Source organism: Berghia stephanieae, chromosome 5 (assembly GCF_034508935.2).
Source record: "Berghia stephanieae isolate SIO BIC M18660-M18661 chromosome 5, UCSD_Bste_1.3, whole genome shotgun sequence".
NCBI classification, from domain to species: domain Eukaryota; kingdom Metazoa; phylum Mollusca; class Gastropoda; order Nudibranchia; family Aeolidiidae; genus Berghia; species Berghia stephanieae.
In genome coordinates, this window is record NC_088364.1 from 5135017 (window position 1) to 5152152 (window position 17136).

General features: G+C 37.5%; 1 protein-coding gene across 3 annotated transcripts in view; it reads right to left on the minus strand.

The window, feature by feature from the left end:
• Positions 1-2953: 2953 nt before the first annotated feature.
• The window catches only part of LOC144972279 (substance-P receptor-like), a 332733-nt gene continuing 318550 nt past the window's right edge, over positions 2954-17136 (minus strand). For 2 of the 3 annotated variants that reach the window (XM_078913366.1, XM_078913367.1), the window contains exons 7-9: positions 16229-16333; positions 14431-14539; positions 2954-5506 (exon numbers count right to left, since the gene is read on the minus strand). In XM_078913366.1, coding sequence (XP_078769492.1) covers positions 5403-5506; positions 14431-14539; positions 16229-16333 — 318 coding nt within the window. In that variant the 3' untranslated portion in view covers positions 2954-5402. Of the gene's footprint in view, positions 5507-14420; positions 14540-16228; positions 16334-17136 lie in introns of all 3 variants that reach the window. The other variant, XM_078913368.1, reaches the window with a different exon arrangement.

Consider the following 17136-nt stretch of genomic DNA (forward strand, 5'->3'; position numbering starts at 1 on the left):
GTGTTTGGGGATTGTGAAGGTACACCGATGATAATGATGATGATGATGATGATGATGATGATGATGATGATGATGAGGATGATGATGATATCGGTGATGACGATGACTATGGTAATAGTGTTGATAATGGTGGTAATGATATCGACGGTGGTTGTGGTGTTTGTGGTGTTTGTGGTGCTGTTTGGATGTGAATAGGAATCACAATAATTATAATGATTTTATTATAGATACGTGTGGCTGGCTGAGAAAACCCGGAAAGATGCGCAATTTTTGTTTGTTTGTTTGTTTGTTGCTTTAGGTCTCTTCCAACACAATTGAGGTTATATGAGAGACCGCTGAAACAAAAAAACAAGCAATCTAACAAAAATAGTACAAATGTAAATCAAAATCATAACCTAAAGATATCATAAGCTAAATTATAAATAACCAAGAACAAACAGGCAGAAGATTTACAGAAAAAAAAATATCCCCTGTCAAAAATACAATCACAAACCAAAGAAGCAGGATAGGCTAGTAAAGAGAAGAAGAAACGACATCACTATCGGATCGTACACCCATGCGAACATCATAGGTATATGATTCAAGGGTGATGCTCCCATCCAACCACCCGCTTGCGCAATTTTCACAAATTAAGTTATGTATACAGTGGTGTAGAAAGACCACATCTTTCTGATCATTTACCACTTTAAATTTTCTTTCTATGTCTATTAGAACCCAAGTTATGATATTTTTTTCTGAATAAAATGTGTTGCTATGGAAAACTCTTTATCTTCGATTTTGGCTCATATCTCGAATCAAAGCTTGCCGCGTCATTCCGGGTTTTCCCAGCCAGACTCACATTTATGCATTTTTCCAAAGAATTTGATAAAAGAACAGAATAACACAAGATACAAGATGGATATTGATACTAAAAATAGTATAGCGAATATCAATATGATAAATATTCAAAATCATTCATTCTATTTATACGTGCGACAAGACCTTAATGACATGGTATACATATGAAATAGTACATATTATTTACATGTATTATACTGTATAATTATAAAGACAAACGGGATCCATCGCCCCTAAAATAGTATTATGTCGGATTGAACAAAGGGACAAAAATAAAACAAAACAAAAAACAATAAAAAACCCCCAACAAAACAAACAAAAAAAAAAAAAAAAAAAACAAACCAAAAAACAAAAACCAAAAACCAAAAACCAAAACAAAACAAAGAAAAGCTATGTTAAAAATAGAATGACCGGAAAGGGTGAGTGAGATTTCAGTTTTCGTTCCGTTTGAAGAAATTATATCGTGGCGTTCGATGAAAATAAATTTGGCCAGAAAAATAGTCCTTCAAATATCGAACGATTATACGACTCTTATCGTGGCAAAAACTATTAAACTTGCAAAGTCCCAGGTTTGAGATTTTTTGCCAAGACGCGGGTCATTTTAATCGATTGATATTTGAAGGACGAGTTTTCTGGTCAAAATTTAAAATACTTTTTAAAAAAAGAGTAACATTTTGCCCTTTCGCCACATCATAAGATATCGTCGCCCAGGCATTCCACGAAGGAATATAGATAATTCATCAAACAAAAGATGTCTGATGTCAACAGGAATCACCCACGTCGTCCAATGAGCAAATAAGGGGTTAAAAATCTTGCCCAAGGAAAAAAAACCCGAAAGTGCCTGAAGCGGGGCTCGAACCTGGGACCTTCCGGGTCACAGTACAATGCCTTAACCACTCCGCACCCCTCTCGTTATATAATAATATATAATATTCACCTAGATTTCATTTTTTCATTTACAAATTCAATTTTTGAGCATGAAATCCTATCCGACACATTACCGTTTTCATTCGATTGGTCACAAATAATACATGGTTAGATAAATAGAAGTTACAGCAAGTTTGAATTTTCAAGTTTATTTACTCTTAGGCTTTGACCAATAAAAACACGTTACGACATTTCAGCTCCTGCAAACAGGAAGATGATGGGAAAGTCAAACGGTTGTAAATTCATAGTTAAGTTGAGCTTAGAACAAAATAATATTTGACATGTCATGCCAGTGGCTAAAGTAGAAGCAATAGGCTTCAACAGTCGTGACGTCACTTCTCTCGTAATGACGCATAGTTACTAAGTAACTGGTTCTAAATTATCGGAACAATGGCGGAAGCCCTTATGAAATACTTCTCTGACGAGCATAAAGATGTATCCAGAGGAGAAAAACATTATAAATCTGATCATGTTTTGACTTTTATATACTCTGACCACATGACATGTGAAAAAGTTCTAGCCAGCATGAAGAATAAAAAGTAACGATTTTCTTTGTTTGGAACCAAGCTGCTGGTTGCTGGGCGGACGTGACATCAGACTATCGAATCCTATTGTGCTCAGTTCAAGTACAGGTCAAGAAAATAGAGATTTTTTTATTTTAAAACAAACAAACCGAAGAACAGATGTATTTTAAGAGCATTTTATCTGTATGTGGCTATGTGGTCTTGTAGTATGACACTCGCTTTCGGATCGGAAGGTCATGGGTTCGAGCCTCGCTCGGCGCATAGTTGAGTTCTTGGAAAATTCTCTATACTTACTATTTTCTTACGGAACTCAGGTGTAAAATGAATACCTGGCCGTTGTCTCCATCCGAAAAAATTATAACATCGCCTAACAGGCGTCATGTCACGTCCTACATGTTAAGTGTTGCTGTTGGCCTGGGACCCCTTGTAAAGCTCTATATAAAAGCTTGTTTTAAAAAAATGTTTAGAAGTCACCACCACCACCACCACCACCATCATCATCATCATCATCATCATCACCATCATCATCATCATCATCATCATCATCATCATCATCATCATCATCATCATTACAAACATCACCACCATCACAAGTACTACTACCACCACTTTCACCAACACCAAAATTGAGTGACTGTTTTATTTGAGCTTCCACAAAAATTAAATTTTTTTTTTTTTTAAAATGAGGCACTGTAAAACACACACACACACGCATACACACACACACACACATACACACACTCACACTCACACACACAGAATCACAATATTAAAGTTATAATATTTACAAATTAGATAAAATCCCCATACAACAACAACAACAACAACATTATCATCAATATTTACAACATAAACAGTCTTAATATTATCATAGTCTTTGCTTCGTCCCCCAAAAGGTACCAAGTTCGAATACCCGTCGCGCTATGTGGCCTTGAACAAGTCACCTCACCTTGGCTCACTTTGAGCGTAGTCTTTGTAAATAGAGACGAAAAGTCGTGACATCAAACCCTCCACTCTGTTGGTTCCTAAATCCTTGGAAGTGTGTATGTGACCAGTCCTTCGGAGTACTAATAATGAATAGGTTACATAAAGGTGGCATAACTATTTCAGTGGCAGGGTGTGTAGGCAAATTCTTAGGATTACGGGACGAAAAGAGCGAGGATGGATGATCTTTATTGACGGCCAGCATATATTTAGCTTGAAAATAAGATCCCATCACCCTGACACCAGAAGATCAATTACACAAAGTATGTATCCAGTCCTACGGAAGAGTGGTTTTACACTTCCAATGAAATAGGAATCAGTTTTTTTGATGTCACTGATCAAAAATTAGAAAGCAAATCGTGAGTTGTATTCAATACTTCAATGGGATCACAAGGGGAGCGTTGGTCAACGGTACGGTCTTTGCTTCGTATCCGAAAGGTACCGAGTTCGATCACCCTCCGCTGCGCCGTGTGGCCTTGAGCAAGTCATCTCGCCCTAGCTCAATTTGCGGCGCTGCACTACGGGTGACGTTGGGTTGTTCCAGTCTTTCCTGGGAGCAGACCCAAGAGACAAATTTCCCCTATAGGATGAGTAAAGGGATTTTTATTTTATTTTAATGTTATTATTTATTTGTCTGTTTTAGCACAAATAACGACAACTCACTAGGCGGTGCAGCAACCTGAAACAGGCGTTAAAATACAAGACGTGTCTAGTGTCAAACTGGGAGTTTTTTGACCAGTTGATGGTCGATATTTGAAACATCTTATGGCGTTCTGGACAACGTTTACAAAAGGCGTTTTGGTCAGTGGCAGGTCGTGTTCCGGCCTGTCGTCACCACAGAATAAAGAGGAGTAGAAGCGAGAACAGGGAGTGATACGTCATCAACAGTGGCTAGTGAGACGTCGTACGCCGCCATATTCCTTGATATGCAAACAAGGACGCTGTGCGATTTAGTCTCTATTCGATCACTTTGATAGAGCTAAATTAACCTTGATTCTGTGCTGGTCACCGATGATGAAAAGAAGAAAAATAAAAAAGGACTCACCGACCTGTTTTGTATTTTGACGCATCAACCAGTTAACTGACGTTTTATGGAAAGACGGGTATTTAAATATTTGGTCAGGAAACTCGTCCTTCCTATATTGATCAATGTAAACGACCACCATCTTGTTGTCTTTCCAGAGCACGGCTGTTAACTGGTTGAACTGATGTCGGAAAGTAAATTTAAATTCAAAATTATCAGAACAATGTCATTTTAGTAATTTTAGTTAAAAAAAACAACTGTTACTGAAGAGATCATGTTGTAATTCCTCACAGTAAAACAAATAAATTTTACGACGTATTATATATTTTGGTTGTAAATTCATTTTTCAATTTCTAGTTCGACTCGACATAAAACCTTTTCGACAATTTGGGTCACAATGTGTTTATCTATCGTTGGTGGCAAAGGCGTTGCTGCCATCGTCATTTGTTGGACTCTCCAGTGGCGGTTTGTGAGCTGGAGATGTAGATTTGCAGCTCCTTCCCATCCGCCAAATATGTTAGTGAACAACTCCTCAGTATTTGCACTAATGATTTGCCTTAAAACATTTAAGGATTATTGTTTTTAAAGAGGGGAGGGGGGGGGGGGGGTTGGAGAAATTTGGAATATTGATTCTGGTTTACAGTTGATCAAGAATTTGTCACAGGAGATTTTAAACAACTCGTTAACGCAGCAATTTGCTTTTGTGTCTCATTCTGGAGTGAACGGGGGTGTTGTAGATTTAGTGGGAGTTGATGGGAGTTGAGGCCGTTGTTCCTGTTGATGTTGTTGTTGTGGTGGTGGTGGTGGTGGTGGTGGTGGTGGTGGCGGCAGCGGTGGTGGTACAAGAACTGTTCCCCTTTCATCAACGGGCGTTGTGGTGACAGTTGTAGCATTTATAGTGATTGTTGCCGTCATAGTTGTGATTGTTTTCTTTATACTGGATGATCTCCCTTGAGGAGCTGGTTTATTCTTACCTGTGCTGTTGTAGATTGTAGCTTTGAAATGATGGGCCTGCTGCTGATGCTGCCGCTGCTGTTCCTGGTGTGCCCTGTGCGATTGAGAGTGTGTCATCGGCAAGGCTGCTGACGGGCGTGTAGTTGTTGCCGTTACACTTTGGTGATGTGTGTCGAGCTTTGAAATGAATCGACACGAGAGACCATGGTGTTGTAACGCGTACGCCGTTCGCCTCCGCCATAGAGATTCTGAAATCCTAAAGAATAATTAGAGAAATGTATGTAGAGATAAAAATATTCTAAAATTATAAAGAATAATTATAGAAATGTACGTATAAATATTCTCAAATTATAAAGAATAATTAGAGAAATGTATGTATAAATATTCTAAAATTAATAATAATAATAATAATAATAATAATACTTTATTGCATCCCAAAAAGGAAATTTTTTGTACAGACGTGTTATAATTTACACATAAGATAAAAATACAATGGAAATAGGATGTATATATATAAAAAAGGAGCAGCTCTATAACCAGAGCTGCGCTTTATAATATGAATAATTTCAAACACTGTAAAATAGTTAAAACTGTCACTATAAATTGAAAATTGAAAAGATTGCAAAACAAATAAATTAATAAATTAATATTTATATTTTTTTAAAGTAAAAATGAGAAATAATTATATAAAATGATTATTGCTTGTTGTTATAAAGCCTAATACTGGACGGCAGAAAAGATTTTCGGTGTCTCTCTGTTTTCGTTGAAATAGAGAAAGGGCGACCACTTCTTTCTGACATAATAATTGATGGTCTTAGTGGATGATACTGGTCATTTAATATTTTAGTTATTTTATTTATACAAAATTTCTCGTATAAAAGATCTACATCGTCAACATCATTTATATAGCGTTTAATGGATTTTTTAATATTTGAATTTATTTTGTTCCTTTCCACTGCTAAGCAATTGCCTCCCCAAGCTGTTATACAAAATGACAAAACACTTTCGATGACTGCTCTATAAAATAATGTGCAGAGGGTTTTATCTATTCTAAACTGAGAGAGTTTTGATATAAAATATGTACGTCTGCACATCTTATGCCTAATTATTTTCAAGTGTTCATCCCACTTGAGCCTGTCATCAATCGTTACACCAAGGTATTTGTAGTGAGGAACTCGCTGGACGAATTGGTCCTTTAATTTTAACGGTTCTATCGGTTCCTTCACTCTCCTAAAGTCAATCACTAGCTCCTTTGTCTTGCTTATGTTAAGCTCTAGGTGGTGGGCATCACACCAAGACACAAATCTATCAATTTCTTGCCTATAAGCCACTTCGTTGCCATTTGTTATGAGGCCTTGAAGAGCGGTGTCATCTGCAAACTTTATTAAAGGTACACTCAGGTTTTGACTTCTACAGTCATTCGTGTATATTGTGAATAATACAGGGGACAATACACAACCCTGAGGAGCACCAGTATTTGTAGTTATACAGGAAGATTTGTTTTGTCCTAATTGAACATATTGTGCTCTCTCCGTAAGAAATTCGAGCACCCAAGCAATTATATACTTGTTTAAATTCAGACTAGTCAATTTTTGAACAACCAACTGAGGTTGCATTGTATTGAACGCTGAAGAAAAATCTGCAAAAAGCAATCTGCAATAGCTCCTAGCGTGATCTAGATGCCTGTAGATGTTGTTTGTAAACAGCAAAATGGCATCCTCTACGCCACGTCCTGGTTTGTAAGCAAATTGATGACTATCACTCAATGGCATAAACTGATTCCTAATTTTAACAAGAACAAGTTTTTCTAAAGATTTCATGACTATTGAAGTCAGTGCAACAGGTCTGAGATCGTTCATAGTTTCAAGTTTTTCTTTTTTTGGAACAGGAATAATTTTTGAAGTTTTCCAAATTTCAGGGATCGAAACGCATTGGAGGGACCAGTTAAAAATATGTGTATAAATGGGGGAAAGCTGGTGGGCACATTCTTTTAATAGTTTTCCTTTCAATCCATCCGGCCCAGCAGCCTTCCTCTCGTTTAGTTTCGAAAATACGAATCTCGTTTCCTCTTCACTGACCTCAATAGTCATTTCATCTTCCAAAGCCCTGTCTAATTTATGTTTTTCATTTTCAATATCAAATTTGTTTGCTGTGTCGAAACGTGAATAAAATTTATTTAAAGTTTCAATTTCGATATCTTCTGATATAATCGTGGGCTTTGGATTATAGTTCACAGCAGTTTTAAGCCCCCGCCACGTGTCCCGTATATCCCCAGAAGAAAAGCATTTTTCAATTTTATTTTTGTACTTATCTCTACAACTAGATATTACCCTCTTTATCTCTTTTTGTTTTGTTTTCAGATCTTTTTTGTTTCCACTAGTATAGAGAGTTTTCTTTTGGTTCAATAAAAGTTTTAGATCTTTTGTTATCCAAGGCTTGTTGTTAGGATAATATTTTATTTCTTTTTTACAAGACACTAGCTGTTCACAGAATTTTAAATACTCACTCACACAGTCATTCAGCTCATCCACACTATCACATGATTCGATAAAAACATTCCAGTCTGTGCATTCAAAACAACCACGCAAATCTTCACACACACTTCCGTTCCAGATCTGTACACTTTTCTTTACTGGTTTTACACGTTTAAAAACAGGGCGGTAGGTGGGGAGTAGCAAGAGCATGCAGTGGTCAGATAAACCTAATGGGCACGGGGTAAACATTTATAACTATTTTTAATATTACACAGGAATAAATCTAATGTTTTTTTGTCCCTTGTCTCGCAGTCCACGTATTGATGAAGTCCCGGGAGAGTAAAATCGTTACATTGGTTAAAATCGCCAGTGACCATCAATACGGCATCGGGTGACTTAATTTGAATGTCCTGTATTTCTTTCCTCAAAATATTTTTCGCTGTGGTGTTGTCTGATGATGGTGGAATGTAGACGTTGATGATGATGACATGAGTATATTCTCGGGGTAGATAATATGGTCGTGACGAAACAGTAATAAATTCAATATAATCGTCACAATATATTTTCTTTATCTGACTGTTATTGGGGTGGCACCATTTGTTGTTAATATATGTGCACACCCCACCCCCAGTTCGTTTATTTACATTAGTCCGATCTCCTCGAAATAGTGAATATTGTTCAATATTAAAACATGATGATGGTATGTGAGGAGATAGCCAAGTCTCTGTTAACGCTATTATGGAGGCTTGACGATAGTCACTATTAAAACGACACAGTGAAAACAGTTCATCAATTTTATTTTTCAGTGATCTTACATTACCTGTCACTACACAGGGTAAAAATGGACGAAAAGGCCGTCTGTTAAATTTTGTTTTTATTCCTCCTTTTCTCCCCCTCTTTCTTACTTTAATAAACGATGTGTCAATAGTGGGTGGTGGGGGTGACACGGGTTGGAGGGATCGGAGAGTCTCTGAAGTATAAGTTATCGATAGGCTTATTTTGGCAGCAAAATCACAGGCTAAAACACCATTTATGCTTATAAATATACTAATAAATATAAAAATCAGGAACAATATATACTTCACATCCATTTTGAATAAAAATTAGGCTTAAATTCCGACGATTGAATGATAAATGAATAAAAATATGTGTAGAAAATAGGTAAACATTCACAACACGTCTGTTGTCGCCGGAAGCCAGCGCCATATATAAAGAATAATTAGAGAAATGTATGTATAAATATTCTAAAATTATAAAGAATAATTAGAGAAATGTACGTATAAATATTCTAAAATTATAAAGAATAATTAGAGAAATGTATGTATAAATATGAATAATTAGAGAAACGTACGTATAAATAGTCTCAAATTATAAAGAATAATTAGAGAAATGTATTTATAAATATTAAAAAATTAAAATAATAATTAGAGAAATGTATGTATAAATATTCTCAAATTATAAAGAATAATTAGAGAAAAAAAACAAACAAACAAACAACACAACTAGACCCTCTGCCTCAATATTCTGAAATCTTAAAGAATAATTTTACGTTATAAAATTCGGAAAGCCTAGAGTAAAGTAAGAAAACTAATTGTTTGAATATTCTGAAACCCTGAAGAATAATAAGAAAAATAGTATATAAAATATTGTATGTTCCCTCTTTATCAATATTACCGTCAACTGGCCAAACTAGTTTCCGTTTCTCTTCAACTTTTGGCCAAAAAACTTTTACTTCAATTGATTAAATTGAACTTGTGAAAAAAAAATATTCCAAACCTGAAATTTCAAGTTTACCATGAACTTGATAACATTATTCAAACCCTAGGCTTATTTTTAAGGCCCTATTGACTCAGTTGATAGAGCACTCACTTCACACACAAAGGGACCGAGATCAATCCCGGGTGAAGACGAGATATTTTCTAAAAAAGTGAGCTTTATATAGTGCAATATCCACTAAATGTGCTCAAAGCGCTTTACAAGGGGTCCCTTGCCAACAGCAACACTTAACATGTAGGACGGGACATGCCGCCTGTTAGGCGATATTACAATTTTTTTTTAAACAGACCACGCTGTTAACGGCCAGGTACTCATTTTACACCTGAGTACGGTGAGAGAATGTGAGTAAAGAGCCTTTTCCAAGGACTCAACTATGCGCCGATCGCGAGGCTCGAACCCAGAACCTTCCGATCCGAAAGCGGACTCACGTCACACACAAAGGTACCAAGATCAATCCCGGGTGAAGACGAGATTTTTCCCCACGGCCTACCCGTCCACCTAGCAGTAATTGAGTCGCTGAGTCATTTGGCTGAGCGGAAAGTAATTTGCGATAGACTAGCGTCCTATCCAAAGGGTAGTGCTGCCCGTTCACGCTATAGTCTGAGAAAATATTAGTGAGAAGAAATGACATCTGATTATAGAAAGCTGCGAAAACCCGTGACAAATTTCAATTGTATCTATCTATCTATCTATCCTATCCTATCTATCCTATCCTATCCTATCTATCCTATCCTATCCTATCTATCCTATCCTATCCTATCTATCCTATCCTATCCTATCTATCCTATCCTATCCTATCCTATCCTATCTATCCTATCCTATCCTATCTATCCTATCCTATACTATCTAACCTATCCTATCCTATCTATCCTATCCTATCCTATCTATCCTATCCTATCCTATCCTATCCTATCCTATCATATCTATCCTATCCTATCCTATCCTATCCTATCCTATCTATCCTATCCTATCCATCCTATCCTATCCTATCCTATCCTATCATCTATCCTATCCTATCCTATCCTATCCCATCCTATCCTATCTATCCTATCTATTCCTATCCTATATCCCTATCTATCTATCCTATCCTACTATCCTATCTATCCTATCCTATCTACTATCCTATCCTATCCTATCCTATCTATCCTATCCTACTCCTATCTATCTCTATCTATCCTATCCTATCCTATCCTATCCTATCCTCATCCTATCCTATCCTCTCCTTCTCCTATATCCTATCCTATCCTATCCTATTCCTATCCTATCTATCCTATCCTATCCTATCCAATATCCTATCCCTATCCTATCCTATCTATCCTATCATATCCTATCCTATCTATCCTATCCTATCCTATCCTATCTATCCTATCCTATCTATCCTATCTATCCTATCCTATCTATCCTATCCTATCCTATCCTATCTATCCTATCCTATCCTATCCTATCTATCCTATCCTATCCTATCCTCTCTTATCTATCCTATCCTATCCTATCTATCCTATCCTATCCTATCCTATCTATCCTATCCTATCCTATCTATCCTATCCTATCCTATCTATCCTATCCTATCCTATCTATCCTATCCTATCTATCCTATCCTATATATCCTATCCTATCTATCCTATCCTATCCTATCTATCCTATCCTATCCTATCTATCCTATCTATCCTATCCTATCCTATCCTATCCTATCCTATCCTATCCTATCCTCTCCTCTCCTATCATCCATCCTATCCTATCCTATCCTATCCTACCCTATCCTATCCTACTTCCTATCTATCCTATCTATCTATCTATCCATCTATCCTATCATAATCCTATCCTATCTATCCTATCCTATCCTATCCTATCTACCTATCTTATCCTATCCTATCCTATCCTATCCTATCCTATCCTATCTATCCTATCTATCCTATCCTATCCTACATCCTATCCTATCCTATTCCTATCTATCATATCTATCCTATCCTATCCTATCTATCCTATCCTATCCTATCTATCCTATCCTATCCTACTATCCCTATCCTATCCTATCCTATCTATCCTATCCTATCCTATCTATCCTATCACCTATCCTATCTATCCTATCCTATCCTATCTATCCTATCCTATCCTCTATCTATCCTATCCTACCTATCCTATCTATCACTATCCTATCTATCTATCCTATCCTATCTATCCTATCCTATCCTATCCTATCCTATCCTATCCTATCCTATCTATCCTCCTATTCCTATTTACCTATCTTATCCTATCCTATCTATCCTATCCTATCTATCCTATCCTATCACTATCCTATCCTATCCATCCTATCCTATCCTATCTATCTATCCTATCTATCTATCCTATCTATCCTACCTACCTATCCTATCCATCATCCTATCCTACCCTATCCTATCCCTATCTTCCTATCCTATCCTATCCTATCCATCTATCCTATCCATCTATCCTATCCATCTATCCTATCCATCTATCCTATCCATCTATCCTATCTATCCTATCTATCCTATCCTATCTATCCTATCTATCCTATCTATCCTATCTATCCTATCTATCTATCTATCTATCTATCTATCTATCTATCTATCCTATCTATCTATCTATCTATCTATCTATCTATCTATCTATCTATAAACATTATAACATGTTTACCAACTTGACACGACCTGGCATAGATACGCATCGTCTGCTATTAAAACTCTATTGCCACTTCAGAAGTTTCGCGTTTCTATAGATAGTATGCGTTTGACTAAGAAGCTCACGACATTGCCATCCGGAAGTATAACGGACCAACACACATAACTATGTGTAACCTTAAACGTTTATAGTCTGGTTAACACGGTTGAGTGAAAATTACTCATAAACGCGGATGGCAAAATCAATAACAAAGACCCGAGTGACGTCAAATTCATTCTATCTATATAAATTACCGTCTCTGGCGATATCTTGAAAGAGGATATTAAAAAAAAAGATCCTTTTAAAATTGAAAGGAACGTATGAGATTTTATTTTATTTAATTTTTTTTTTAAATTGAAATTTGATGCGGTCTTCACTGGAGTTAAGTTGCCTTTGAAGGAACACCACTTTAGGACAAAAGATTTGTGAACGTCAAAATAAGGAGGAAAATTGAGTGCCTCAAAAAATGCATTTCCGCTACATCACAAAAGGTGTCAGGATGCAAAAGAGATTAATCGGTGAGCAGGCTCTGGTGGTGCAGGAATGGGTTGCCAGATTTGAATTTTATTTGCCATTTTAATTTTTTGAAGCTGTTTGGAATTGTTCTTTTTTCATGGTAATCTAGAGAAATTTACTTAATTTGGTTTATTTACTAAACAAATCAAAACGATTTGTAATCAAACATCTTAAAGTGGGAGAAGCATGACGCTTAGGTACTATTGCAATCCCCTCCAACCCCCCCCCCTTAAAAAAATGGCATGCCAATATGAAACATTTCATAAAAATGAGACAAGCAAAGAAAATAAAGATTTATATAGAGTCTACTCTTCTGTGCATTTTAATAGACAACGTGAGACACGAGAAAAAAGTCATTTTTGGAGGACAATTTTCTATGACTTGTTTGGCATTTTTTGTAAAAATAAGACTGGCAACCCTTGTGCAAAAACATGTCAGACGACAAGAGGTTAAATACAAAACACGTCAGAAATAAATTTGTTCAACTAGAAACTTATGTTAGAATTAAATATAATATTAGAGAGATTGAAAATGAAAAGCAATTTTGTGATTTTTTTTTTTTTGGCTTTTGGTATTAAAAATACGTGCGTGAGAATCAACACTCAAAGACGGGGATGTCAAAATTAAACACATACAAAGAGTGCAAGAGTTAAAATAAATAACAGAGACCCATCACCATCATCGCAGGTTTAGTGGATATTGTGCTATATAAAAATGGATTACAATGTGAAATGGAATGTAAGCTTCAATTTAATATTACGAAAACAGATAAAATGGACGTTTCGGGAATCCCTTTTTTCAACAAAAAAAAAAAAAAAAAGGATGAATGAAACACAACAATCGAATGAGATAATGGGGTAGTGGCGTTGTTAAGATGAAAGATTCTGTACTCAAGTACTGACGATACAAGTTATCTTAAATTTTATTTTATTTTATTTGTTTTCCACGTTAATTTGTGTATAGTTGTGCTGACGAAGGTTTGTACCCGAAACGTCCATTGTCTGTATCGTTTCTATACGAACTTTGAAATGTTTCGTGCAGGCAGGCCTGTGATTGGGTGAGGTGTTAGTGTTGGTAGCTCTGTCTGTGATTGGGTGAGGTGTAGTGTTGGTAGCTTGTATGGTGAGTATTAGTGTTGTAGCTCTGTCTGTGATTGGTGAGGTGTTAGTGTGGTAGCCCTGTCTGTTATGGTAGTGTTAGTGTTGGTAGCTCTGTCTGTGATTGGGTGAGTGTTAGTGTGGCAGCTGTCTTTGATTGGTGAGGTGTTAGTGTTGAGCTCTGTCTGTGACTGGGTGAGGTGTTAGTGTGTAGCCCTGTCTGTGATTGGGTGAGGTGTTAGTGTTGGTAGCTCTGTCTGTGATTGGTGAGGTGTTAGTGTTGGCAGCCCTGTCTGTGACTGGGTGAGGTGTTAGTGTTGGCAGCCCTGTCTGTGACTGGGTAGGTGTTAGTGTTGGCAGCCTGTCTGTGATGGGTGAGGTGTTAGTGTTGGCAGCCTGTCTTGATTGCGTGAGGTGTTAGTGTTGGCAGCTCTGTCTGTGACTGGGTGAGGTGTTAGTGTTGGCAGCCCTGTCTGTGACTGGGTGAGGTGTTAGTGTTGGCAGCCTGTCTGTGATTGGGTGAGGTGTTAGTGTTGGTAGCTCTGTCTGTGATTGGGTGAGGTGTTAGTGTTGGCAGCCCTGTCTGTGATTGGGTGAGGTGTTAGAGGAAGCAAGAAATCCATGCACGTACCGTCTCTTACCTTTCTTGAAATTGTCGTTGAAGCCGGCGTAGATGAACGGGTTGACCATACTATTGACGTGGGCCAGGTAACGGGCGAAATAGTTAAAATCGTCGTACCAGGAGGGCAGCTGGAATAGAGATGTACATCTTGTTTGTTTGTAAAAAGTAATAAACAAAATAACAATGAATATAACAGCTTCAAAAAAATAACAAAATACCAAACACGGCACGCTTCGGGCTCAAAACACTTCTTCAGCCAACAACAAAAAAGAACAATAAAGATATAAATACATAACTCAATTCCTGGTAGACGACAGAGATAATCGGAAGGTCTTCTCTTGTAGAAAAATCTTCCAAGCTTGACTTTAACATTGTTGTTGTAGACAATGTTTGTGTGCTGGATTGGAAAAAACCCGTCGGATGTCGGAATCATTCGAATTTCATATTATTACAAACACCAATAGTGGCATCATTTCTGGACAAAATGCAGTTTGAATTTTGTAATTATCGTCATTAGGGTCCAAGTTATTTGCATTTGAAGGGAGGGGGATAACCCCCCCCCCCCCAACTCCCCCCCCCTCCCCCCCGAAGAAAATCGTTTTTAAAGACAAGACATTCATATTTCGCATCAATAACAAAGCTCAGATAAAAAAAAATTAATTAAATTATCTATACGCTTTAAAATATAAAATCCTTTTGTCAGAAGAGAATGTACTTGGATGGATAATAATAATAATGAAGTTGAAAAAATAATAAACAAACGAAAATCATGCAGATAATAATCATTTTTCACTTTTTTTTCGGCCATATCTCAAAGCTAGCTCATGCGACATCCGACGGGTTTTGCCAAATCAGCACACATTTTATAAGGATTGGGAGCGTTTCTTTCAATCACGTCATTGGGCTCGTGAAATTTCGGTTATCAGACCAACACATAAATAACACGTCATCAGTACATACATAAGCATTTTCAGATTGTGCGGCTATTTGGGCTAGTGGTATGATTACTGGCCTTCGGTTAGGATGATTCAAGGTTCAAATCCCGCTCTGGGCGGCGCATAGTTGCGACCTTGGAAAAGATTCTTAACTCACATTCTCTCATCGTACTCAGGTGTAAAATAAGGTCCTAGTCCGTTAACAGCGTTGTCTCTGTCGGGAAATACTGTAATATCCCCAGCAGGCGTCATGCCTACGTTCTACATGTTTTAAGTTTTGCTGTTGGCTAAGAACCCCTTTGTAAAGCGCGTTGAGCACATTTAGTGGATATCGCGCTAGGTAAAATCTCAAGTTGTTAAAGATCTTTATCCTATATCATTCAGTGTCACTTAAGTATAAACCGACGTATACCTATTTACAGGTCTGATTTCCAAATTGTGATGGCCTCATTGTTGTTATGGAGATACTCCCAATCCAACGCTGGATGTTTCCATAATAACAATGTTAAATCAAGCCCATAATTGCGTTTGGATATCAGACTGCATACAGCATGTGCACGTGGGTATCATTTTTTGAGCTTTTATATAACGCAATATCCACTAAATGTGCTCAAAGCGCTTTACAAGGGGTCCCTGAACAACGGCAGCATTTAACATGGGACATGACGTCTGTTAGGCCAATATTACAATATCTCGGACAGAGACATCGCTGTTAACGGCCAGGTACTCATTTTACACCTGAGTACGGTGAGAAAATGTGAGTAAAGAGCCTTTTCCAATGACTCAGCTATGCGCCGAGCGAGGCTCGAACCCAGGACCTTCCGATCCGAAAGCGAGTGTCATACCACAAGACCACACAATAGCCGCACTTAAAAGACTTACTTTGGTTCCTCTAGGGTGGCCAAACTCTGCGTAAAGTAGAGACACGATAAGAGGCATCCAGCACAGGATGAACACGGCCAGGAGAACGATAAGCATTATCACTATCTGTGAAATTGGATGAAAAGGTGGAAAATTAAAGGCGTTTACAAATTATAGATAGTATGCGTTTGGCTAAGAAGCTCACAACATTGCCATCCGGAAGTATAGCGGATCAACACACAAAAAACTATGTGTAACCTTAAACGTTTATAGTCTGGTTAATACAGTTTAGTGAGAATTTTTACTCATAAACGCGGATGGCTAAAAGCAATAACAAAGACCTGAGTGACGTCAACTTCGTTATATCTATAGAGGGAAAAAATTGACGTCAAATATCTCTTTGTTATTGTTTTTAGCCAGCCTTTTTATGAGTAGTTCTCACTAAATTCTATCAATCACCGTTCAAGAACCGCTCAAGATTACACATAGTTTTGTGAGTTGGCGGATGTTGTGAGCATTCTGGCTTAGCGCATAGCATCAATAGCACAATCAGCATCATCACAATCTGTGGAAAGACAGAGTTATTCGAAATGATTTGGGGGTCGCGATAGCTCAGTTGGTAGAGTACTCGCTTCACACACAAAGGGACCGAGATCGATCCCCGGGCAGTCGAGATTGTTTTCTGACCACAATGTCCACGCAGCAGTGACTGGGTAACTGGGCCTATTATGCCTGGCAGAAAGTATGTTGCGATAGACTCGCGTCCTATGCAAATGGTAACATCTAATTTCTATTGTCCGTTTCACGCTATAGAAACCGGGATAAACTCCGGATCCCTGGGCCTAATGGCTCTGGAAGACTGGAGGACAGAAATTTTTTTTTTTTTTGGAATCCTATTCTCCCCGTCCTGATGCGACAGGTCACAATCT